Raw genomic sequence first — 26,582 nt, forward strand, 5'->3', positions numbered from 1 at the left:
ATGGTCCCTCAAGGTGACAAACATTGGGTCAGCTAGATTCACAGCTGTGCTATTACAGTGTGTACAAAAATTACTTCTCTCAATCTCAGTTACAATTATGGTTGAGGTGGGATGATTTATACTGTACTGTACTGTATTGAGAATGAATAATTTAAATGGGAAACAGAGGTATTTGATGTGCAAGCCCATCACGTTTAAATGATGGAACTGACCCCACAAATAACAGTTATAATAATTCCTAAAGAAAATCTTATTTAGGTTAGTTTGTTAAATCACTAGTGAGTCTTGCCTGCACTGGAGCTATAAGCAGGGAGGCTAGGATTTGATCCTTTATACTTACTTGGAAAGAGGAAGGCCTAACAGAAGGTTTATGGATGTGCTAAGAGAGGACATGCAGGTGATGGATGTAACAGACCAAGATGCAGAGGACAGGAAGATGATGATCTACTGTGGCAAACCCTAACGAGAGAAGCCAAACGCAGAAGAAGAAGATATTTACAGGGTAGACACTGGCTATAAAAAAGAAGCTTAAATTATTAGAGGCAATGCTCCTCACACATTTTGTTTGCACATTATAAGTTAGGTGAGAGGCAACTTGTTTGTTCAGTGGTTAGTACTTCTGTCTCATGGACCTAGCATCCTTGGTTCCCATCCCTTTTTCACATATGCCTGTGTCAAGTTTACACATTACCCCTGTGTCTATCTATGTAGATTTTCTACCGGGTGATGCAGTCTTCTTTGCAAATCCCTAAAGACATACAGGTTAGGTTAACATGATATTTCAAATTACCCCCGTTGTTTAAAAAAATGTATGTGTGTGTGCATGTGTGGCCCTATGTGGACTGAATTGATCCAAGTGCTGCTGGAAACCATTTGGCCCCTTGCAACTCTGAATTAAATAAAGTAGGTTTAAAAATGTATCCATACTTATGACTCCCACTAATTGGTGAATCATTTTAAAGTAAACAGTTTAAAGTGTGCCAAAAAAATAATAAATCTACCTTTCATCCATCAAAAGTATGTTAACAACAAGCCACTTTAAAGTATAATTCAAAAGATAATATGAAATAAATTCTAATTTGTATTTTCCATTAATTTGCATTGTCATTTGAATTCATTTTGCACTCTGCCAACAGCAATATTAATTTGACAAGGTGTACTATACTGAAATATCCTTTAGATTTTTAAGTTATGCATCAAGTATCTTATCAGAAATTAAGGTAAAACTTATATTGTAACAAATATGATAAATTGGCCCTTTTATAAGTGTGTCTGTGTTTTCACTCTCCGAGGGACTGATGCTCTGTCCAGAGATTGTTCCTGCCTTGTGCCCTGTGCTTACTGGGCTAGGCTACAGCTTCCTTATGATACTGCTCAGGGTAAAGTGGGCTCAAAAATTAAGTAGATGTATGAATTAACATGTATACTACAAGTCAAAAGTTTGGACACACAAAATTAAAGGAACACTTTTTAAGCAGAATATTGCATCAAGTCAATGAAACTTCTGGGATATTGATCTGGTCAGTTAAGTAGCAGAGGGGGTTGTTAATCAGTTTCAGCTGCTTTGGTGTTAATGAAATTAACAACAGATGCACTAGAGGGGCAACAATGAGATGACCCCCAAAACAGGAATGGTTTAACAGGTGGAGGCCACTGACATTTTTCCCTCCTCATCTTTTCTGACTGTTTTTTCACTAGTTTTGCATTTGGCTATGGTCAGTGTTACTACTGGTAGCATGAGGAGATACCTGGACCCTACAGAGGTTGCACAGATAGTCCAACTTCTCCAGGATGGCACATCAATACGTGCCATTGCCAGAAGGTTTGTTGTGTCTCCCAGCACAGTCTCGAGGGCATGGAGGAGATTCCAGGAGACAGGCAGTTACTCTAGGAGAGCTGGACAGGGCTGTAGAAGGTTCTTAACCCATTAGCAGGACCGGTATCTGCTGCTTTGGGCAAGGAGGAACAGGATGAGCACTGCCAGAGCCCTACAAAATGACCTCCAGCAGGCCACTGGTGTCAATGTCTCTGACCAAACAATCAGAAACAGACTTCATGAGGGTGGTCTGAAGGCTTGATGTCCTCTAGTGGGCCCTGTACTCACTGCTTGGCACCGTAGAGCTTGATCGGCATTTGCCATGGAATACCAGAATTGGCAGGTCCACCACTGGCGCCCTGTGCTTTTCACAGATGCGAGCAGGTTCACCCTGAGCACATGTGACAGACGTGAAAGGGTCTGGAGAAGCCGGGGAGAACGTTATGCTGCCTGTAACATCGGTAACAGCATGACCGGTTTGGCAGTGGGTCAGTGATGGTCTGGGAAGGCATATCCATGGAAGGATGCATAGACCTCTACAGGCTAGACAATGGCACCTTGACTACCATTAGGTATGGGATTAAATCCTTGGACCCACTGTCAGACCCTATGCTCGTGCAATGGGCCCTGGGTTCCTACTGGTGCATGACAATGCTGGCCTCATGTGGCGAGAGTATGCAGGCAGTTCCTGGAGGATGAAGGAATTGATACCATTGACTGGCCCCCATGGTCGCCTGACCTAAGTCCAATAGGACACCTCTGGGACATTATGTTTTGGTGCATTCGACACTACCAGGTTGCACCTCAGACTGTCCAGGAGCTCAGTGATGCCCTAGTCCAGATCTAGGAGGAGATCCCCTGGGACACCATCCATTGTCTCATGAAGACCATTCCTCGACGTTGTCAGGCATGCATACAAGCATGTGGGAGTACAATTTTGGGCTGTTGCAATGAAATTTTGGCAAAATGGACTAACATTTTTTCACTTTGATTTTTGAGTGAATTCAGCCCTCTGTAGGTGGATAATTTTCATTTCCATCAAACAATGTGGTATCCTTTTGCTCATAACACATTACCTAGTCCATATCAGTATAGATATCCTGCATGATTTATATACACTACCAGTCAAAAGTTTTACACCACCTCTTTTTAAATGCAATGCATGACCTAAAATGTTGAAAAGGTCTATTGCCAGAGGTTTGAATTTAAAGTTTTGGTTAGCAAAAACATAGAAAAGAACATTTCAGAATATTTCAAATGGTCCTTCTTCAGGGAACAACTAATAGGCTACAACCTACAGATGTTCTTCAGTAATTAAAGTAAACTAAGCCTTGCAAGTTGAAGAAAACAATTTACACAGGTGTCCCAAATTCTGTTGATTACATAAAAACCCTTTGTCTATCTTAAAGTTGAGTTGGAACAGACTGTGTTAATACAACCTATAAAGTTGTAAATTCTTGGGGAAAATAGCTGGTGTTCTTTGTGATACTGTGAAGATTAAAGGGATCCCAAATAGCCTGTGTAGCTTAAAAAATGTCTATGTCACTTAAAATACCTGTGTGGTCAAAATAACTTACTGCTCAAAATACCTGTTTGTTCAAAATAGCACTCAAAGGCTGCAACCAGTGGGAGGGCAAATCGCATGGAAAAATAAAGTAGTTTATATGTTCTCTCTGTGGCTGAATAGACTCTGCGGCCTGTGCTCCTTGCTAGAACTCGCAGCAGCAATTTAAGGTTATGTCATCAGAGGTTCTGGGGTGTATGTTTGTTTATTTGTTGTATTCATCAAAGTGAGTTTGTTTTTTTATTTGTTTCTTTTTACATCTTAACATGCAGCGCTGGTTAGTGTTTGTATGTTTTCTAACAATTTGAGGACTGAGCTTGATTGTAGGTTTGCATGTTTTTGTGTAGTATTTGTATGTGGTGTTTTGTATCTGTGCAGGGTTTTCTCAGTTGTATATATCCAATTGTTGGATAGTTTGATTAGTCTTTTGTCCATGTGCTCAGATCAGATGGCCAATTTGCACAAGGGGACATAATATTATTTGTAATAAGTTAATACTAAATTAACTGTTTACATATATTAGACAAATGTAGAAAAATTTATAGCAGCACTTATGGAACTAGTACATACTAAGGTTGATAAAAATAGGGATTAAAACATTTTGAAAGAATGCTCCTATGTGTTTGAAGATGCTGTTCTATGCTTAAGAGATGACATGAGAATGGGGCGGCACGGTGGCGCAGTGGTAGCGCTGCTGCCTCGCAGTTAGGAGACCCGGGTTCGCTTCCCGGGTCCTCCCTGCGTGGAGTTTGCATGTTCTCCCCGTGTCTACGTGGGTTTCATCCGGGTACTCTGGTTTCCTCCCACAGTCCAAAGACATGCAGGTTAGGTGGATTGGTGATTCTAAATTGGCCCTAGTGTGTGCTTGGTGTGTGGGTGTGTTTGTGTGTGTCCTGCGGTGGGTTGGCACCCTGCCCAGGATTGGTTCCTGCCTTGCGCCCTGTGTTGGCTGGGATTGGCTCCAGCAGACCCCCGTGACCCTGTATTCGGATTCAGCGGGTTAGACAATGGATGGATGGATGGATGGATGACATGAGAATGGGACTTTGTCTAAAATGTACTTGTATTAAATTGAAATTTCAAAATGTTTAGAGCTCTGAGTTAATTTGGGTTAAAATGAGTTTTGAATATGTATATGAATACTTTTGCTTATGGAAATGTTTATAAATGTGCAAAACATCTTTCCTTCAGACCCTGATCAAGTCTTATGGAAAAAATGTTCTTTTAAAAATTAGAAAAAAAACACAAAGGACGCAATTTCTTTGAAGAATAAAGTGCTGCTGGTATGAGTGTATGATGTGGAGTATACTGTGATGCTTTTGGGAAGTGCAGTGTGTGTGCATTGAGCATAGCTAAGTCTAGTGTGTATCAGCTGACTTATTAAATAGGTTCCAAATGTGAAAGTTCATATATATGCAATGGATATTGTTTTAAATGCTTTACATGAGTTGTTAGGTAATTTAAGAAAGGGCAGTATAGTGGCGGGTGGCGGAGTGGTAGCGCTGCTGCCTCGCAGTAAGGAGACCTTGGTTTGCTCCCCGGGTCCTCCCTGTGCGGAGTTTGCATGTTCTCCCCTTGTCTGTGTGGCTCCAGTTTCCTCCCACAGTCCAAAGACATGCAGGTTAGGTGCATTAGCGATCCTAAATTGTCACTAGTGTGTGCTTGGTGTATGGGTGTGTGTGTGTGTACTGTGCTGGCTGGGATTGACTCCAGCAGACCCCCGTGACCCTGTGTTAGGATATCACGGGTTCAACAATGACTGGATGACAATATGGTGGCACAGTGATTAGCACTGCTGCCCAACAAACGGAAATGAGAGGCAAAGAGTGTTTACAGTTAATGCTTTAGTACAGTGAATTCTAGAAAATAAAACGAATGAGTTAAAGATAGTTTCTGTAATGCCGAGTATGTTGTGCATTATGTAAAATAGATCTCTGTGACTGAAGTGTATTTAAAGAGTTTAACAGTCTGAGGATATGCTTTGTTACAGATAATGTGTGAAAATATGTGTGCTAGTTTGAAAGGATGAAGCAACTCATAACAGTGTGTATAAATGTATATGTTTTGAATTCAAAGTGGAAAAATGATACAGTATGAATAGGTGCGATGAAAGAGTCTTCAGATAATGTGTGCACTACATTCCTTTTGAGTACTACCCCATACTCTGATAAAAGGAAAGTTATTTTAAAAAATGTAAAAGTACATTTAAAATAAGACATATTCTCTAAGCTAGCAAGGGAGCAGGTCATGAGCACTTGCTTCCAGTCTAGGTAGTGTTCCATACTAAGATATGCTGTACAAAAGAGTGGTTAACTAACAAAAGGTAGACTGTGGTTTTTCTACAGAATCAACACTCTGGAAAGGATGCAAGGACCAGTCTCCAAAGATATCAACACACGAGTGTAAAAGAACAACTAGCTTTAGCAAAAAGTTATGGGTAAAATAAATCAATGTTATTAAGCTTACATTATCGTAGTCTAAAGCATTGTCTCAACATGCAATGATGTGATGCATTGGCTTACCATGAAGGCATTTAAATACAAACAAATCTTCAATTATAGGGCATGTTATGCAATGATATATATACAGTATATATATATATATATATATATAGTGAACGATAGGGGGCGCTCTCGCTCCCTTGAACCCCTGTCCACGACTCCAGACACCAGGTAAAAGTCCTCAAGTTGACTTTATTTTGTCGCCACAGTGTACAAAACACACTCTCCTCCACAATACTCATATAAATCACCAATAAATCAATAATACACAATCCTCCAGCTCCCAGGCGCATTGCCACCCTTCCACCCAGCTCAGCTTGCCGTCTGGGAGCTCCCACAGTCCTTTTATAATCCCTGACCCGGAAGTGTTCTCAATCCCCAGTCCATGTGATCCTCAATCACTTCCGGGTCAGGTAAAAGTTATTTTCTTCAACCCGGAAGTCCGTCGCTCTTCCTATGACGAACCTCCGGGTCACAGGGCATGAAGAAGCCCTCGGTCCTCCCTGCAGCTCCCTCCTGTGGCCCCCACGGCATCCAGCAGGGCTTTGCATAAAAACTCCATTGTCCATGATGTTCTGCTGGTCTTCTGGGGACCTCCATGCTGCAAGGAGGGCTCCACCTGGCGGCTTGGGGTATTGGCGGGATAAATGGCGGCCATCCTTCACAATATATATATATATATATATATATATATATATAAATATATATATATATATGTGTGTGTTTTCCCATCCCTTTCTTGTGTCATTGTGCTAATTATGTGCATGCACAGCAAGGCAAATGATCTCTTTTCATGAGCAACGAGTACTGATTATTTGCAACTATTGTTTTAATTGACAGAAAATATGCATAATTATTATGAATTTAAATTATTTTGGACCTACCCAGAACAGCAGTTGGGATAATGTAATAGAACAGTTTAGAAAATGTGATTAGCATAATGTGGTCAGCACTTAGAGTAAAGGCAATGTGTAAATATTTTGGACAAATGTTTTTAATAGGCATATTGATACTCTATAAGAGAAGACAAGTCACCTTTAAGGATTAATGTTTGCATGTAACAAGGACTGTTAATCAGAATTTAACACGATTATTAGCACTTAATTAACTATCACCTTAGCACTTGCAGCATTGCCAGTTAAAGTCAGTCCAATCTAAGGTTTGTTGGTTATTGATTGTAATAATAATATAGAGTTTAACAAAAAAGGAAATTGGATATATTGTAACGTATTGAGGTATTGAAAGTAGTAACTGTTTAGAAAACATAAGAAGTATCAACAGCTCCTTATCTTTAACTTGGTTTTTATTTGCATTTTAATTTAGAAGTGTAGAGTCGCTTGTCACATTACTATGGCATAAAAGCCATAGTGTTTGCCTTGCAAAAATAATTACTACATCAAGAATTTGGTTTAACCTTTTTCTTTGGTATAATATATTCTTTTTACGTTGTGGTATTTTGCCTACCGTCTGTCAGAACGCCTCTGTAAATCGGGAGAATCTTTCTAAATTTTGACAGCACCTCTCCCACTCATGCTGTACCAATGTGTAACGAAAAGTAGCTGAGGGAGATGCACGCTTGAACCGGTTCCTCCAGTTTCCCGTCAACCCATGGGTGTATCACGAGAGAGGAAGAGATATCGTGCTCTCGCTGACGTTCTGCAGGTCAACAGTATGGCTAGTTGAAGCCGTCGAGGACGCCTGCAAGCCCGCAGGTAAATGCGACGAGGGGATAATTTGGTGTTGTGTTTTCCGAGGGGCTCAAGAAGGTGAGCAGTATTCTTTTGGTAGGAAAAGCGTAGTGCCAGCTACCCGGAACACACGGTGTGCATTGTTAACCGAATAAATGGGACTCTAAAGTCTTCTGAGAGTCAAGATGGCAAAGTAGAGACAGTGCGTTTTGGTAAGGAAGTAGTTCCAATTCAAGTTTATATTTTTAATGATTTACTGCTACAGTTCTGTATGCGTATCTGCTTTGATCATTTCCATTACTTTTGCTTTTGATCTGTAATTAGACATATTTGGATGGTCTTTGAAGGTTTTCGGAGCTATCATTTTATTACAAGAATGCGTATGGCGTGCACAGCATAAATAAAGACATGGAGCTTTATGGAAAAGCACAAACTGAAAAGAACATTCTACATTTGTAAGTGAACGTCGATTCATTTTGTCCATTGGTGATCGCAGCATTATTTTGAAATCGCAGTAGTCATTAAATCTCTTACCCGTTGTAGTTGATGTTATGCGGCTTAGTGTATAGGGATCTGCATCTTAGTGAAGTGTCTTCAGTACCGACTTTTTAAAAAAATACATTTGCTTAGATGTATGTTCCAGATGAAAAAGTCTAAATATTAACTACGGTTTACAAATGGTGGAAAGCTACGAGCTCTATGTTTACGTGGCTGTTTTGGATTTTGTATCCGGAAGTATTAATATTCGGTGTGATTAATGCAAATTGTTCAACCGGTTTATATCAAAATCGACTTCTCAAACTAAGTTTACCAGTGATATCTTTACGTTACCAGGGCTTGAAGGTGCGGCAATTTATTTAGAATTTGTCCCAGCAACCGAAGCGCGGAGTCATTTTTTCAGACAGTTCTTACTCAAAACGTAATGGTGATTGATAATTTTTCAAACCTCTGATTTATTATGGTGGAAATCGTTCGTTTTCAACGCATAATATGATAACGATCGAGAGTGAAAATTTGTGGTTTTTATAGATGTTTTCAGGGGTGTTAACCATTTTTCTTCAACATCTTTTATATGTATGCATTTTAAGGCTACTAGATTGGTACTGTCATAAAATCATTTATGATCAGGACATATTCCAAGTTGCATATTTGTTCCTGGCGCCTATCTGATTTAATCAGTTATTGTTTTATGCACTATACGAAATACTTCATTAAGTTTTAGGAAGTGTTTTCTCTGATTAGTTGAGCTTGTAAAAATTGCTGTCCATTTCACCATTTGTTACCTGCCTTTTAAAGTTGGCTTTGAACCAACTACTGCCACACTTTGCTCCACATTAAATGCAGTTCTCTACCATTTGTTAACTGTACAAGATGCTTTATAAAGAAATGTGTATTTAAGAGGCAAGGCTGATTTTGACGCCTACGGATAATCATGGGAACAATATAGTGTAACTGGAGGCCATAGTACCTTCAGTATCACCTACAAACACCACTTGTAACTCACCCAGTCAACTGCATAATTCTTGATACATACAGTCCAAGGCCTATTTCATGCCACCTTCTCACGGAACATCCTTATATGGATGCAGTTATGCAATTAGAGTTGAGGAAAGGCTATCCTAGTCTATCTGAAGATCTGTCGTAACTGACCTCAGTAGGCATGTTAAGGGTGATGTTGGTTAGGCTGTAGTTAGACCCTTATCATTGTAAAGCTCATTCCACAGCTTAGAAGTAAGAACTGATAATCATAATATATATGTTAATCATGTAAAGTGAAAGGTCCACTCAATAGACAGACTATAGGCAGAAACAACCTCAAGAAAGATCAGATACTGGAAATATTGAGGAGCAGAGCCATGTTGAGATCTGTAGGTCAACTACTTGACTACTGAAAGTATGTCTGTGACTTGGGAAGGGTGAGTTGTACAGTGACCCAGGCGATGAGACATATTGTAAGATATAGGTATCTTTGATTAATATTTAAACATCAGCTGGGAAGGTTGTAACAGTAGCATACAATATTGTTTTTCCCTGCAATGATTCCTGCTCACCACTTTAGTCCCTGGCATTCATTCAACATCAATCTCAGAGGTGTTGACAAGAGTATTTTAATCCACATAATATCTGTGATACTTTAACCTTCATTCTGGAGCTGAAATATTTTACGTGTACTATTTGTTTAAAACATTTTTATAAAGAGGTGTCATAGCAAAGAGTTTTACATGTTGTTGCAGGATAAAAGGGTTGTTTTGAAATCGTGTAGTGAATGGTTTGAAATTATATGTATTTATTAGTGATGTGAAATTAAACACATTTCATAATTGATAGTTAACCCTTTTAAGTTAGTAATCATTATTCATTAAAAAGAGATACCATATTTAATAACACTGAAAATAAGAATACATTTCTCAGAAAAAGTTTATTTATTATATGTGTAAGAATTTGTTTTAATGTTAAGGAAAAATGTGTCACAAATTGTATATTTTATTGAAGGTAGTTTTGTGTGTTTTTTGTTTAGTGGTACAAGCATATCAATATTCTTGGGAATCATTTGGAGCCTGTTAACTGTAAGAGTTACCACATACTTCGATAGACGTTCATTCTACAAAGACACACAGAAATGGAGTTACGCAAACTATTCCCTGGACAAGTGCAGTCATAAGTGGAAGGAATGAATTTGCCTTCACGACAACAGCTGAGAGTACACACTCTTGAGTGATAGTATCAGTTTTTCTTGCCATAGTTAACATTTACATCAAATAATTCATTTATTAAGTGAATTATAAGGGTTAGGACCTAAGCATAAAATGTGTGTCTATATTACTGAGATTAAGGATTTTAAATTGGAATTTAATAGAAAGTATTTATAGATGCTGTTGCGGACAGCCAGGGGCCTTACCTGGCTGGGATGCCAACTTACGGGGGAGAGAGTAATAAGGGCATCATCTCCCCTCAGGACTCTAGGGGGTCACTGCAGCACCACAGATTCTCGCAGGGTATGTTATGAGTTGGAGTTCACTGCAGCTCTTTTGGGATCCGTGGGTGTCGCCAGGTAGAGCCACTGAGGTTCTAGAGCCCTACAGTGTTGGTGCTTCTGCCAAATCTGGGAGTAGTTCCGGAACATGCTAATGGGCCACCTGGAATGCTCCCAGGTGCAGCATAAAAGGAGCCTCCTCACCCCGTTCAGGGAGCCAGTGTCGGGAGGAAAGGACATGAAGGTTTCAGGGAGGAGTGGAGGCAGAAGGAGAGAGAAAAGAAAAAGTGTGCCTTACTACTGTGTGCTGTATTTAGTGTACTGCTTGTAGAAACCGTTTGGAAAGCATTCCCACTTTTAAATAACAGTGTGTTGTGCTGAAACGTGTGCCTGGTGTCCATCTATGTCAGATTTGGCCAGCTGGTGCACCCCCTGCAGGCCACGGTGCTAATCGTTTTGTCTCATATTAGTCAAGAGAATTAACTTTGTTAACCCCTTATCAAGTGGGGTCATTTTTGCTAAATCGATTGTAATTTGACCTCTCCAAATTAGAATCATTGCTGTTATTGAACTATCTGGAGTATAAACACATGTTTGGTCTCTTTGTAGAAGTAACATTCTCTAGTTTCACCCTTAGTAGTCAGAATCACTGTAGGTGTGACTGATCAAAAGTTATGCACATTAGAACTTACAGAAAAAATGAATTTTTTTGTTCTCGCCTAAGTTTTGTTGTGAAAATAAAGGCCTCTATAGCTGCAGTAGGTAGGTGGGGACAGAAACACACTATGTACCAACAGAATAACTTGTTGACTACTCACGTTTCAAATTTGAAAAGAATACCTGTATAAATTACATTTTTACACCAGTTTTTATGTGGGCATGTCCAGGTGCTTTTTAGAGGGACCTATGGTTTATCCATTATCAACATTTTGGAACGTATGGAAAAAGTGCAATAACTTTTGAATGCTTCAACCCACATATATCAATGAGGGCTCTACTGAAAGCTTACACCTAAAGGAATCTATATCTACACACAGTGTCACTCAATTTAGTCATGGAAATTCATATTCCATAATAAAAACAATAAAAAATACACATTTCAATATAAAAATAGTCAAAACAAGTCTTATGGGCCAAAAAAATATATATTTTATTTTTTACTTTTTTTTTAATAAAATGCACACAAACTATATACATTTTTTACAAACTGTTACAACACAGCTCAGCGTTTTTCCATGTGCCACTGATTGTAGCAATCCCTAGCAGGCAGAAAGCACAAGGGCGTGTCACATGTCGCTCTCTGCCTCAGACTTCTTCTGGTCCGATTGATCACTGTCACGCCGCGTACATGCCTCTACTACTTCATCGAGAGTGTGTTTACGTTTATCTGTACGTTTATCCATATTTAAAATGTGAAAAAACTTGGCGAAATCACAATAAACAACCACGCACCAAGTCTGCAGACTGGCACAAATGCCAGCTTCGCGCAGCTCCGATCGGTTTTGTTTACAAGTTGGCATGGCCAGTTACATATCGGCGTGCTCGGCTGCTCATTGGCTGTAAGTTTGGAGTGTCACTCACAGCGTCCAATCAAACTGGTAGATTCTACCAGGGTTTGGAGTTGTGCGTCATCGTTCAGCTGTCTGTGACACTCTTTGGCTATACGAGGTGCCAGTCACCCTCCAGACCCCTCGTAATTGGCCAACTTAGGTGTCAATCAGAAGCTAACACTTCCGTGTAACATGCTTTAGCATGGTTATTGCCGAAAGAAACAAATTACGTCTGATATGACCAATAGAAATGAAAAAAAATGTCGGAGCTAGTCTCAAGTTAAGAAACGTTTTCTGGAGTTTTTGTCCCTTTGAGGATCTATCGTGTGTTTATTGCTCGGAAATATTGATGTTTGACTTGCAGAGAGTCTTCAAAGGTAGTCAAAGGTAGGAAACATCAGCTCTTAAAAGTATTTACTTCTCTGTAAAAAAGGATTTAGTGTCAGTGCTGTGGTTGTTGTGTGTCAAAATGGTTTATATCATCGGAAAGACGAGACTCTGAATTTTCATTTGATGCGTAGTATGTCGAGGTGCATGACAGAGGGGCATGCACACATGGCTGTGACGTCGTCCAATCGTAGTTATGTACCGGGACCGGTACGTGTGCATGTTATAAAATGCAATCTAGAGTTGCAAATTTGTTTATTTAGGTCACGCATGTATGCTGTTTGGGACTGTGGTGTGAAAGATAACATAATTAGACTGCATTTGTTTGTTTAGCAATGGAAAGGAAATTCTGTAAAATATTTTTTTATATTCAGTGCTCTGTGCATCTCCCTTTAGTAAGCATGAATGTGTTTGTTCATCACTCATTCAAAATAAGGTACCAGTGTAGCAGACAACCCTTTAAAGCTAGGATGTTAATCTCTATATTGGCATTACGTGTGCATTGTTTGAACACATGCCTCAACACAACCATCCAGCAACAAATGTTGATTTACTATACATAAAGTAATAAATAGCCCAGTGTTCTTAATCTTCCATCAGTATCTAAGGTTAAACCTTTACTCTGTATTAACAAAAACATATTGATATGGGCAGAGAAACCTCTGTTTGATATCCAAATCAAACAATATTTGCCTTGGCTCAGAAATTGCAGTAATGTGTTTAATTATAATTAAAATATTGATTATGAATCTAATAAAGCAATTCTTATAGAGTGCATGAATGCTATGTGTATATGTCCATATTGTTATTAGTTAGGTATGGAAATGAACTGGATGAACCACCTGGAATATTTTACATAAAATCAAATTATAACCTTTTGAAGACTTACCATGGCCTATTAATATTTTAGTATTTGGTTTACACCTGAACTTGAAGCATTTTCCCAGTGTTATAAAAATATATAATAGCATGTTTCAAGCGACATCATTTGATGCAAAAAGAATCATTGAAGATAATTTCATGTCAAATTTTATAAGTATAAGAACAGGTGTATCACCATTGTTTTTGGAAATTTCCCAGGCACTTCATGATACTTGAATTTTAAGACAACAAAAGAACAAAAATAAACTGTAATCTAAGGGGTGAATAGCACTTTATATAAAAAAAAAGAGAGAGAGAGAGGGGGAAAAAAACCCACTTTAATAGTATCTACAGGATTACTGTGAGAGAGTTTTTAGCAGAAGGAGCCTAAAACGTTACAATAACCCATGTTAAAGTAGAAGGAAGGCCCTGTGGGTTTCAGCATTTAAATCCAGACTGAATATACTATACATTATATACAGTATGTTTAACATAGCACACTCTTATTGGAGTTGCCTTTTAGGTTAATCATATGATGACATTTATGACTTGACACGACTAAGCCTTTCACGTTCCTTGTTTCTTTGCTTTAGGTTTAGCCTCCTGCTAATGAAATTTATTTGAGACTGCCTGTTACAAACTTAAAAAATGTAGTATGTATACATTTTTATGTGGATTCAAAATATATCCTGTTAAGAAGCTGTAATCAACATGCATATACAGTGGAGGAAATAATTATTTGACCCCTCACTGATTTTGTAAGTTTGTCCAATGACAAAGAAATGAAAAGTCTCAGAACAGTATCATTTCAATGGTAGGTTTATTTCAACAGTGGCAGATTGCACATCAAAAGGAAAATCGAAAAAATAACTTTAAATAAAAGATAGAAATTGATTTGCATTTCATTGAGGGAAATAAGTTTTTGAACCCTCTAACAAAAAGACTTAATACTTAGTGGAAAAACCCTTGTTTGCAAGCACAGAGGTCAAACGTTTCTTGTAATTGATGACCAAGTTTGCGCACATTTTAGGAGGAATGTTGGTCCACTCCTCTTTGCAGATCATCTCTAAATCCCTAAGGTTTCGAGGCTGTCTCTGTGCTACTCTGAGGTTGAGCTCCCTCCATAGGTTTTCTATTGGATTAAGGTCCGGAGACTGACTAGGCCACTCCATGACCTTAATGTGCTTCTTCTTGAGCCACTCCTTTGTTGCCTTTGCTGTATGTTTTGGGTCATTGTCGTGCTGGAACACCCATCCACGACCCATTTTCAGTTTCCTGGCAGAGGGAAGGAGATTGTCGCTCAGGATTTCACGATACATGGCTCCGTCCATTTTCCCGTTAATGCGATTAAGTTGTCCTGTGCCCTTAGCAGAAAAACACCCCCAAAGCAAAATGTTTCCACCCCATGCTTGACGGTGGGGACGGTGTTTTGGGGTCATAGGCAGCATTTTTCTTCCTCCAAACACAGCGAGTTGAGTTAATGCCAAAGAGCTCTATTTTGGTCTCATCAGACCACAGCACCTTCTCCCAGTCACTCTCTGAATCATTCAGGTGTTCATTGGCAAACTTCAGACGGGCCTGCACATGTGCCTTCTTGAGCAGGGGACCTTGCGAGCCCTGCAGGATTTTAATCCATTGCGGTGTAATGTGTTTCCAATGGTTTTCTTGGTGACTGTGGTCCCTGCTAATTTGAGGTCATTAACTAACTCCTCCCGTGTAGTTCTAGGATTCTTTTTCACCTTTCTCAGAACCATTGACACCCCACGAGGTGAGATCTTGCGTGGAGCCCCAGAGCGAGGTCGATTGATGGTCATTTTGTGCTCCTTCCATTTTCGAACAATCGCACCAACAGTTGTCACCTTCTCTCCCAGCTTCTTGCTAATGGTTTTGTAGCCCATTCCAGCCTTGTGCAGGTCTACAATTTTGTCTCAGACATCCTTGGACAGCTCTTTGGTCTTTCCCATGTTGTAGAGTGTGGAGTCTGCTTGATTGATTGATTCTGTGGACAGGTGTCTTTTATACAGGTGACTAGTTAAGACAGGTGTCCTTAATGAGGGTGACTAATTGAGTAGAAGTGTCTAACCACTCTGTGGGAGCCAGAACTCTTAATGGTTGGTAGGGGTTCAAAAACTTATTTCCCTCAATGAAATGCAAATCAATTTCTATCTTTTATTTAAAGTTATTTTTTCGATTTTCCTTTTGATGTGCAATCTGCCACTGTTGAAATAAACCTACCATTGAAATGATACTGTTCTGAGACTTTTCATTTCTTTGTCATTGGACAAACTTACAAAATCAGTGAGGGGTCAAATAATTATTTCCTCCACTGTATAGGGTGGACCAGATCTAACTATGCAATTTTCATTATGCTATAACTTATTAAGTTTATTACATAGAAAATCACCTGAAAAATCCCGGGCCATCGAAGTGTGCAAACTGACGTCATGAAGAATCATCTTTGCACCGAACTGGAATCGTCCCCACATAAATCAGTCATCCATACGATCTGGATCTGCATAATTAGATCTGGACCACCCTGTATTTCCTAGTGATTGTGGTAACAGCAACTTAAAAGAAGGAAAGATTTCAAATATATAAAAATGTTTATTTTCTCTGTTATTTCAATTCAAAATTTTGCTTGAATGGATGGCCTATATAGTCATTTCTTCTTTCTATACTTACTTCTAACATCCTTCAAAAAGAATTTAGGAAATCTGAAGTAATAGGTAACTTAAATTAAAGGATATTAAAATGTATGAATCTTGATGAAAAATTACTTAAATGAATTTGACTGCTTTATAAAACAACGTTTGATTACATTAATTAACCAAGTCTAGACACACATCTTGAACATGTCCTGTAATGATATACAACATAGAAGGTTTAAAAGTAAAAGTTTACATATGTTTTTTTAAGATTTGTAATGTCTTGCAAACATTGATTCTGTTCTCTCCATTCATTTGCTTAACCCGCTTAGTACATTACCCCCAGGAATTATCAGACCCATAATGGATACCAGACCTGACTGGAGCTCCAATCCACAACTGGACATGCTAAATTACTTACACTAGGCCAGGTTAGTTAGACACACACGTTGCTTAATTTAACATTCTAGTGTCTGGGAAGTAGGAGGCAAACCAGAGTACCCTAATATACATTATATACCATGTTCACCCTAAACATTTTTTTTCTGAAACATAATTATATTTGCTGCTTGTTAAGTGCTTGTCTACTTAAATATACAAATATCAAAATGGAGTACAAATTGCTGTATGTTGGAAGACTTGTTAAAACATTATCAGAATCTTCTTTTTCTGCAGCACTAGCAAACATTTTTACTCAAGGAACTGTTCCTTTCATTTTCAGGTTTGTCAGATGAAGTATTCAGAATGGGGTTGAAAGACCGCCCCCAGTGCTATTTTGATGTGGAAATCAACAGAGAGCCAGGTAGAACATCTTTAACATTAATTATGGGTTTATTTATTTTAAAGTTTTTTTTTCTGCTATCAAGTTTTTTTTTTTTTTTGGGTAAATACTTTATAACACTTTATTTAACTATGCCTCAATGGGTATATATTTATTTTTACAGATTTGTTGTTCATATACTTGATGAATGCATGTCTGTTGGTGCTGAAAATGTATTTTTTATATTTTATAGCTCCGAATACTGCATTAGAATTCTTAGGTATGTGAAATGTCTCACTGGTGTCTGGATACTTGATATTAAGACAAAATTAGTAACTCTTGCAGTCTAAAATCTACACCTTGATAAAATGTTGTTATATTCTGTTTTGCCTATTATAATGGTTATGCAATAAAGATGATAAAGCTTCGGCTTTGTCTGAAAGCACATGTAATTAACTGAAATGATTTTTGGAAGAGCTTTGAAATTTTCAGCTACACTTTATCCCTTTAGTAGTTTTATGCAATATAGACTTTGCTCATTTGATTATTTGTCTTTAGTACGGATGCACCTTTATATTTTTTAGGGCCTTGTGTTCTAAATTGAAGTGTTAACTTTGGTATTTTTATTATTAAACCATAGACTGCTGGTGTTTCCTGCTCATTTTTTATTGACAAAATTAAGTTTTGTAGGTTTATTGTTTAGTGGCCATTAAAATACAAAAATAAATAAACTCTCTTAAAATACATACTATAACTAACAAAATATTCATCCATAATATGTATGGCATTGTCTGGGCTCTCCCTTACAGATATATTGAGAAGCATGGACATCTGGGAAAGGTTCAAAATAGAGCTAGTGACCCTCTGCAACAAGAGTTCACAGAGACAATCTTTATTTAACACTAGAATCCTTGAAGCCTATGAAAAAAGTCATATTGTTGGGCCACCTTAAATTCTTTGCACCTCTTCATCAGTTTCACAAATGTGTCAATCAGCACAAGCAGCAAGTAGCCAGCTATCCCATCACCCACAGACGCAGCCGAAGTTCTCCCAGCACTTGCAAGTCTCTTTATCTGGGTGTGAGGTGCCTTAATTTGTATATTGTAAATAATATATCGTTATTTGGAATACATGCATTTCATGTGTGTTATGTGTCTACAACGATCTGGGTAAATGTTGTATGACAGGAAATGCAAGGCAAGAAATGTTGAACACATAACTAAAACTGAAACATTGTCAGTGGTGTAGTAATAATGATGTGAAGTGTATAATGTGTGAAAACTTTAGTCCAAATGTCAAATAAACACTTTCAAAAAGGTTTATCAAAACAAGTGTGCTTTTATTCAAGAATTTAACCAAAGAAAAATAAATCATTCAATTTACATGTTGCTGTCAATGAGTAAAACCCAAGCCCAAATATCAATCGACAGGAAGTTGACATGTCTGCTTGGCTGGTGCTGAGGTAAGAACTGCTATCTCTATTTTGAGTAGTGAGCTGCTATTATTATTACTATAATATAATACAAACATACATTTGATTTAAGTCTGTAACACCTGGTGTAAATTTTTATTCTGTCAGTGACGTTCATGTGGTGCAATGAACTTGCCTCTCCCTCTCTGATTTCTTTTCCATTCTTTTCACAAGAGCAGCAATGACCACAATTGGTGCTGTGGTTGATGCCTGCTCAGAACTATTTGTTGTACCGGCAATCAAAGATACAATGGCCCTTGGCCGCTATCCGACTATCATGCAGCATTTGCGCTTTGACAACAAAGACACCTGTACAGACCTTGTGAAAAACAACAGATTTGCTATGATCTCGGACATCTGGCATTGTTTTGTTGAGAACTGTGTTTTGAGTTACAACCCAGAGCAACATATTACTGTTGATGAGCAACTGTTTTCAACCAAAGTCCGTTGTCCTTGCAGTACATCTCAACCAAGCCTGACAAATTTGGCATAAAGTTTTGGATTGAGGCAGATTTGGAGACAAAGCACATATGCAATGCCACTCCTTATTTAGAAAAAGATCCCAGTCATCCCACGGGAGAAAGACTTTCCGAGACTGTGGTCATAAAGTTTATGGAGCTATTTCTGGTCAAAGGCAGAAACATAACAGACAACTTCTTAACATCGCTTTCACTGGCTAATAGATTGCTGCACCACAACGCAACACTGCTTAGCACCATAAATAAAATGGGATGGGAACTTCCACCTGCAGCTAAAGTCACTTTAGTATGCAAGCAATTCACCATGCTAGTGTTTAGATCTGGCAGTGCAATGCTGTCAGTGTATGCGCCCAAAAAGAAGAAGCCTGTCTGCATTTTCAGTAGCATGGACCATAACACGGAGTACATGCAAAATCGGAGGGAAAAAAAATGTTTAAATGACGGCTCACATTCAAATGCCATAATGTTTTCAAATAATGACGTTTTCATGCATGGATGTGTATGTGTGTGCATGCGCGAGAGGCAGAGACAGATTTGATCTCATTCAAGTGGTTACTAGAATATAAAATAAACACTTCTGCAAAGGCATAACGAAACAAGTGTGCTTTTATTCAAGAGTAAAACTGAATAACATAAAAATTCAAGTGACAAGAAGATACCTAAAAGACCTGATTCACCAGCATTTCTATGTCTGCTTATATCCTTTCAGCGATATCTTTTACAGGTCGCAAAAATTTACACTGGGTGTTTCAGACTCAAATCAAATGGATGCTTTTATTATATGTTAGTAATAATAATAGCAGCTCACTACTCAAAACAAGGAACACTCGGACTCGAACCCGCAACCTTTTGGTTATAAGGCAGCAGTCCTTACCCCTACACCTTCCAAGAAGACATCAATTTTCTGTCAATTGACCTTTGAGCTTGCGTTTTTAACTCAATGACAGTAACATGTAAATTGATTTCTTTTTCTTTGGTTATATTCTTGAATAAAAGCACTCATTTATTTGATATTTGGACTAAAGTCTTCACATGTTAGAAACTTTTTCCATGTTATAGTAACAATGACATGAAGTGTATGTTTTAGTTATGTGTTCAACATTTCTTGCCTCGGATTTCCTGTCGTCCAACATTTTCCCAGATCGTTGTAGACACGTAACACATGAACTGCATGTATTTCAAATAACGATACAGTATATTTTCCCTATACAACTCAAGGCATTTCACACCCAGATAAAGAGACAAGTCGGGAGAACTTCAGCTGCATCAGTGGGGGATTGGATAGCAGGCTGCTTGTGCTGATTGACACCTTTACAAAACAAAGAAGTGTGAAGGAATTTAAGGTGGCCCGGAATTACAACCTTTTTTTTGTAGGGTTCAGGGATTCTAGTGTTAATCCCTGAACTGTTGAGCTGTGAGGCAGTAGTGCTATTCACTGGGCCATGTTTCCTGTGCATCTACTGTTTTGTGTGTTAGGAACAAAATAGTATGCTCCCTGAAATTTTATAGTTTACGCTCAACCTCTTTCTGATATTTAGTTTTTAAAAGTTGCAGCCTTGATATATCGGTAATTGTTCCCTCAAATCTTTGTATTTTACTCATGATTGATTTAGGAAGAAATGCATCATGAATCATGCTTCAAAAACCTTACTCTGATTTAGTAACCTGTAGTGAGGTATCCACAGCAAGTTTAGTCTGCCTTCCAACAAGTGACTCCTTCGTTGTGATGATTAGAATGTCACAAGACTGATGGGTTTACTGAAGGTAAAGTGGAATGATATGGGCCACAGGAGGCAGGAAAAAAATTAAGAATGCTGGCAAGAGCAGAATGTTACAGGGTTCACCCAAATTGTAGCAAGAACTTGGTGTGACAAAAATAAATATGTTTGTTTTATCTTGTCAACGTGTGGTTTGTAGAGTGGTCCTTTAGCAGGCAGGTTGACTTTATGTTAATATGATTATGTTATGCACTACTTGTCTGAAAGAAAATGATCAAGCATTCATCAAGTACATTTTAATTTCAAGATAATGAAATTACAGTAAATATCTGAAAGTATATTAATACTGAAATTAATCTGAATGAATTAAATTGGAGACTGAATGAATTGATTTTTTTCTGATAAAAATATACATAGAAAGTAAGATCTGACAATGCCTTAATCAGTTTCTGTTTAAAGTAAATCTTGAACTTTTTGCCTTTATCTCCATTTAGTGGGCCGCATTGTGTTCCAGCTTTTTTCAGATGTTTGTCCAAAGACATGCAAAAATTTTCTGTGGTTATGTACAGGTATGGGAAGTGAAATTTTTCTGTTTAATTTTTGTTCTGCTTCAGATGTGCTCAGTGCTAGCCCTAAAGGAATGCATCTTCTATGAATTCTCATTGCAATTTACCTTTCAGTTACAGTCTAATCTGTAGTTTAAACTGAAATCTTAGCATATTTTTACTTCTTATTTATTTTGAATATTTATGCAGAAATGTGGATACACTATTGATCATAGCCATATGTGCATTATTTTCATTTGTTCTTCTACTTAAATACTGTAACATTTTCAAACCTGAGAAATATAATCCCTTCAGTGTGTAATAGGTCTGCTGCAGAGTCTCCACTCTTATAGAAGCTGCAGGGTTTGGGCCATCCTTACCATATAACCCAACCTATCTCAACTGGCTCATCTTGATCCCAAGGAACAGTGACTGCACTCAGACTCTGACTAATTGCTGAGCTTTTCACCCTATCACAAAGTATCAGCCATGCTGCCCTGCAAAGAAACATCATTTCTTCCGCTTTAATTGTGATGTACATCTTATTTATTTATTTCATAACCATGGTGCCTTTTATATGTGATAATTTGCAATGAAGAAACACATACATATTTCCTACACAACAGACATCATCTGTAGGGTAAAACAAAGCTAATTTACACAATCAAAAGTTCTGTAAAATGAGATCTGTTTTGAGTTCTCCTTTCAGAGAGAACTCTAAATTCTGTCTTGATGTTTGTGGAAAAGCAAAATGCATACTATAGGAACATTTTAAAGTCTGACTAGGAAAGGTACTAACACATAAATGAGTTAAATAAAAGGTACAAGTCTACCTCTGATTAAGGTATTGCATTGAGTAGGACTAAAGATGAGCATTTATCTCTTCTTTGTTGAGTGTTTTCTTTATTAATGCAGTTTCTTTATTCTTTAGCATTTTGCAAACATTTGTATTTACAAAGTTTAAAAGATATGCCAGGTTAGTCAATACCAGTGCATTAGTATATGTCTTTATAAGGTAAAATGTGTGTTTATATGTTTATAAATATTCTTAAAGGTTAAAGCTCTAATTTGTTTGCAGTTAGGTTACACATGCATGCTTAATAATTAGATTATTTAATGAATAATGTTTTAAAAAAAATAGATTATGCAAAATATTTTTTTTGTCTGCAGTTTGCATGTTGAAATATTTTTTGTACTGTATAGACTGGTAGCCTCAGTTCCATGCACTTCCCCTTTATAAATCTCAATGAATGTGAAATTTAACCCACACGCGCGTGCCTACAGCCCCACTCCTACTCCTCTCAGAATTTCACATATTTGAACATGCAAATCAATATAAATCGCCCCTTCCATTCCGTGTTTTGTTAAAAGACAATGGCAAAAGCATGTGGGGGGAAAAAAAAGAATGTTCAAGTTCAGTAAGTTGCACAGTGCCTGAAATAATAAAAAAAAATCAGGAGTGGTCTCCCGTAGACTTTCTCGTATACTCGGGTATGGGGATGGATATTTGAGAAGTAAACCGCAAGACGATTATATTTTTATATTATGTACATTAAAGAGCCATCAACAACAAATAAAATCAAATTAATAATATATTGAACAATTATTATAAAAGTTGAATAAATTGGACTTTGCAGCTGCATGAATAAGAGGTAAAGTACCACTTGTGGTAATGGAAATAGCCCAAAAGTTGTCAGAAATACACGTTTTGTACCAAATACTTATATGTAAAATTTGGTTGACCTAAGTGAAAGCAAACTCAAGTTATCATGTTTACATAAACACACACACAGACAATTCCAAAAATGGTATTTTTGGACTTAGGGAGGTCTAAGGCATTGAGATTCATCAAAATCTCAAAGTGGAATTTTTGGAGGATTCCAATACTTTCCCTATATTTCTTATATGAGAAAGTCGGGGAGGTCTAAAATGTTGAGATTCATCAAAATCTTGACATCGAATCTTTGGAAGATTACAATACTTTCCCTATACTTCGTATATGAGAATGTAAAAAAGAAGCTGTCAGATATCAAAGTCAAAGTGAAAAGCGAGTCACAGGCCCACTGTTTGTTTATGATGTTTCAGACAATGTTACAAATGCTGACCCCTGTGCCGAAGAGACAAACCCACGTGGTGATGGTGCTGCTGTGCCTAACACATCTTTGGGTGCCGGCTGCATGCACACCTCTGCCTTGGAAACCACTAGGTAACCATTTGGCTGTGGGCTGTTGGGCGCTGTTCAGGAGTCACAAAATGCAGTAATGGATGCTGTAAGAGATTTGGCCAAGGAAGTATGGAATATAGGAGCTGTAGTATGTGATATTGACCACAAATTGCATGAATTGGTTAAAAAATAAATCCTGCATCTGATAACCTGTTTTTACATTCATTTTACATTCAAATTAAATTGTAGTGCTATCTGATTTGGCTGATGATTTGGTGGGTCAGGGTCCAGTTCATCATACTGCATCTGTTCAGATATGGGCAAGCCACAATTGTGTGCCTCATTATGTAGCATGCTACATCCTTGGAACAATGCAACACTTTCTGCACACTATAGAGCACCACATTAATAGAGTGGAAATGCTTTCTATTTACATAAGAAAATTAATTCAATGAAGGAGCTTTTATAGTGTAGCATCAGCACAAAGTGCCACAATGGATCGTTTTTCTGCTCTTTATATGGCTCTTTGAGGTGCCTCACTATCCTTTAAAGGACTGCATGCCTTTTGTCGCACTAAAAAAAAAGCACCTGTGGAAAAAGCACCTGTGACTGTGCAGAGTTGCCATTTCGATAGGCTCTCCAGCTCTATATGATGTAATGCCAGCTCATTCTTTTGGTGATTCATCTCTGACTAATGTGACTGTAATGACTGAGAAATACCTGATCAGTCAGCCAGTTCATGTTGAAAAGCTTCTGTGGCTAAAAAACCTCTCTTCTAATTCTTCCATTTGCAATGTCTTCTAACAACGCTAAAGCAGCCAAGGTAGTTGGAATAGTTTGGCCATTCCATGCACCATTATATTGTTACAGAATAAATACAATCAAGTAAATTAAATTTGTAAATGATAATGCAATTAATTTTGGTGTATTTGATAAAGCATGCGACATGGATGTGAATACGAAGAAAGGTGAACAACACAGAACAGTCGCACTGCTTTGATGCAGGGTGCTGCCACTTTGCAAAACTGAGCAGAAAAGTTGTGAGGCTGTGTGTGTGTGGCTTTATGCCAAGTTTAGTTTTTTATGCCTCTCAAAGTGAGTGTGGAAATGGGCTTATGCAACATTGTTTTGTTCTTTTATACATGAAGCCCTGGGACCTTTGTTTCAGTCTGTATCAGAGTAGCCATTTCATATTATCTTTTTCTATTGGTGTGCCCTTTTGTAGGTGATGACTCGCAATTGAATTTATTTCCAAAGGTTTCACTTGTCTCTAAATGGTTTAAACATCAAGAACCTCTTCAGCCAGTTGGAACATTACACTAAGTTTAAATTTCCACAAATGTTTACAACAGAACCATGCATACGGTATCAGTCATTGCATCAAAAGTGTACATTGCTTGTAAAGTATGCTTATTAAACTACAATTTAATTTTTTTTTGTCAAATAAAAATATTGTAGCACATAGCTAAATACTTGGATATGTATTGTAAACAAGAAAAAAATTGTGTGTTTTTAGGTGAAAAGGGGATTGGAAAAACTACAGGCAAGAAGTTATGCTATAAAGGTTCCACTTTTCATCGTGTTGTTAAAAATTTCATGATCCAGGGAGGCGATTTTACTGAAGGTAATTGCCTTTTGGACTTTTTAACATTGTTCATCAAAGCATAACTCTTCACTTACTCCTTCTGTCTTTTTTTGCTATATATCTGGCAAACCTCTGCCTTTTCCACTGGCTTATGTTTTTTTCCATATCAATCCCATGTCTTAACTCTGCCCTTTTTTTTTGTTTAATTCTGAATCTTCTGGATTGTCATCACTATCTTTTCTAACTTTGTGCCCTGTTTCTTTATTTGCCAAATGTCAGTTTTAAACATCTTATAGTTTGAGACATTTTTCCTTTCATTACTGGGGAGACTGCTTTGTAAGTGACAATGGGCGACAGCTTCTGTACCCCCTTGTGTATGGTGTTTATCCCTATATACTGTAGTTTAAATACTGGCTGTTAATCGTCTGTTTTAATCGTCTTATAGCAAAGTTTGACTCCACAATAGCATGTGAACTTCTTTTTTTGTGTTATGGAATTTTTAGTTTCTTGTGCTGCTGCTGCTTAACTTCACTGCCGCTTCTGACACTGCATATAGTAAAAAATATTTTGAATTACCTCGTGCTGTGCAGGTCAAAACTACACCTTGCGATTCCATCCATCCATCCATCCTCTTCCGCTTATCCGAGGTGGGGTCGTGGGGGTAGCAGCTTAAGCAGAGAAGCCCAGACTTCCCTCTCCCCGGCCACTTCTTCCAGCTCTTCCCAAGGTCCCAAGGTGTTCCCAGGCCAGCCGGGCGACATAGTCCCTCCAGCGTGTCCTGGGTCTTCCCCGGGGCCTCCTCTCGGTTGGACGTGCCCAGAACACCTCACTAGGGAGGTGTCCAGGAGGCATCCTGATCAGATGCCCGAGCCACCTCATCTGACTCCTCTCGGTCTTGTGAATTTCCCCTTCGGATTAATAAAGTATCTATCTATCTATCTATCTATCTATCTATCTATCTATCTATCTATCTATCTATCTATCTATCTATCTATCTATCTATCTATCTATCTATCTATCTATCTATCTATCTATCTATCTATCTATCTATCTATCTATCTATCTATCTATCTATCTATCTATCTATCTATCTATCTATCTATCTATCTATCTATCTATCTATCGATGCGGAGGAGCAGTGGCTCTACTCTGAGCCCCTCCCGGATGACTGAGCTCCTCACCCTATCTTTAAGTGAAAGCCCAGACACCCTGTGGAGGAAACTCATTTCAGCCGCTTGTATTCGCGATCTCGTTCTTTCGGTCACTACCCATAGCTCATGACCATAGGTGAGGGTAGGAACGTAGATCGACTGGTAAATTGAGAGCTTTGCCTTACGGCTCAGCTCTTTTTTCACCATGACAGACCGATGCAGAGCCCGCATCACTGCCTGTCAATCTCACGATCCATTCTTCCCTCACTCGTGAACAAGACCCCGAGATACTTGAACTTCTCCACTTGGGGCAGGATCTCCCCCCCAACCCTGAGAGGGCACTCCACCCTTTTCCGGCTGAGGACCATGGTCTCGGATTTGGAGGTGGTGATTCTCATTCCAGCCGCTTCACACTCAGCTGCGAACCATCCAGAGAGAGCTGAAGATCACGGCCTGATGAAGCAAACAGGACAACATCATCTGCAAAAAGCAGTGACCCAATCCTGAGTCCACCAAACCGGACCCCTTCAACACCCTGGCTGCGCTTAGAAATTCTGTCCATAAAAGTTATGAACAGAATCGGTGACAAAGGGCATCCCTGGCGGAGTCCAACTCTCACTGGAAACGGGCTCGACTTACTGCCAGCAATGCGGACCAAGCTCTGACACCGGTTGTACAGGGACCAACAGCTCTTATCAGGGGTCCGTACCCCATACTCCCGAG

At 38.4% G+C, this 26,582-nt stretch overlaps 1 protein-coding gene across 6 annotated transcripts in view; it reads left to right on the forward strand.

Annotated features, from left to right (window-relative positions):
- Positions 1-7,505: 7,505 nt before the first annotated feature.
- The window catches only part of nktr (natural killer cell triggering receptor), a 53,264-nt gene continuing 34,187 nt past the window's right edge, over positions 7,506-26,582 (forward strand). For 2 of the 6 annotated variants that reach the window (XM_039753684.1, XM_039753685.1), the window contains exons 1-4: positions 7,924-8,024; positions 16,708-16,788; positions 20,909-20,983; positions 24,640-24,747. In XM_039753684.1, coding sequence (XP_039609618.1) covers positions 7,988-8,024; positions 16,708-16,788; positions 20,909-20,983; positions 24,640-24,747 — 301 coding nt within the window. In that variant the 5' untranslated portion in view covers positions 7,924-7,987. Of the gene's footprint in view, positions 7,648-7,682; positions 7,782-7,922; positions 8,025-16,707; positions 16,789-20,908; positions 20,984-24,639; positions 24,748-26,582 lie in introns of those variants that run through there. The other 4 variants (XM_039753686.1, XM_039753687.1, XM_039753688.1 and 1 more) reach the window with 4 other exon arrangements.

Source organism: Polypterus senegalus, chromosome 5 (assembly GCF_016835505.1).
Source record: "Polypterus senegalus isolate Bchr_013 chromosome 5, ASM1683550v1, whole genome shotgun sequence".
Lineage (NCBI taxonomy): Eukaryota > Metazoa > Chordata > Cladistia > Polypteriformes > Polypteridae > Polypterus > Polypterus senegalus.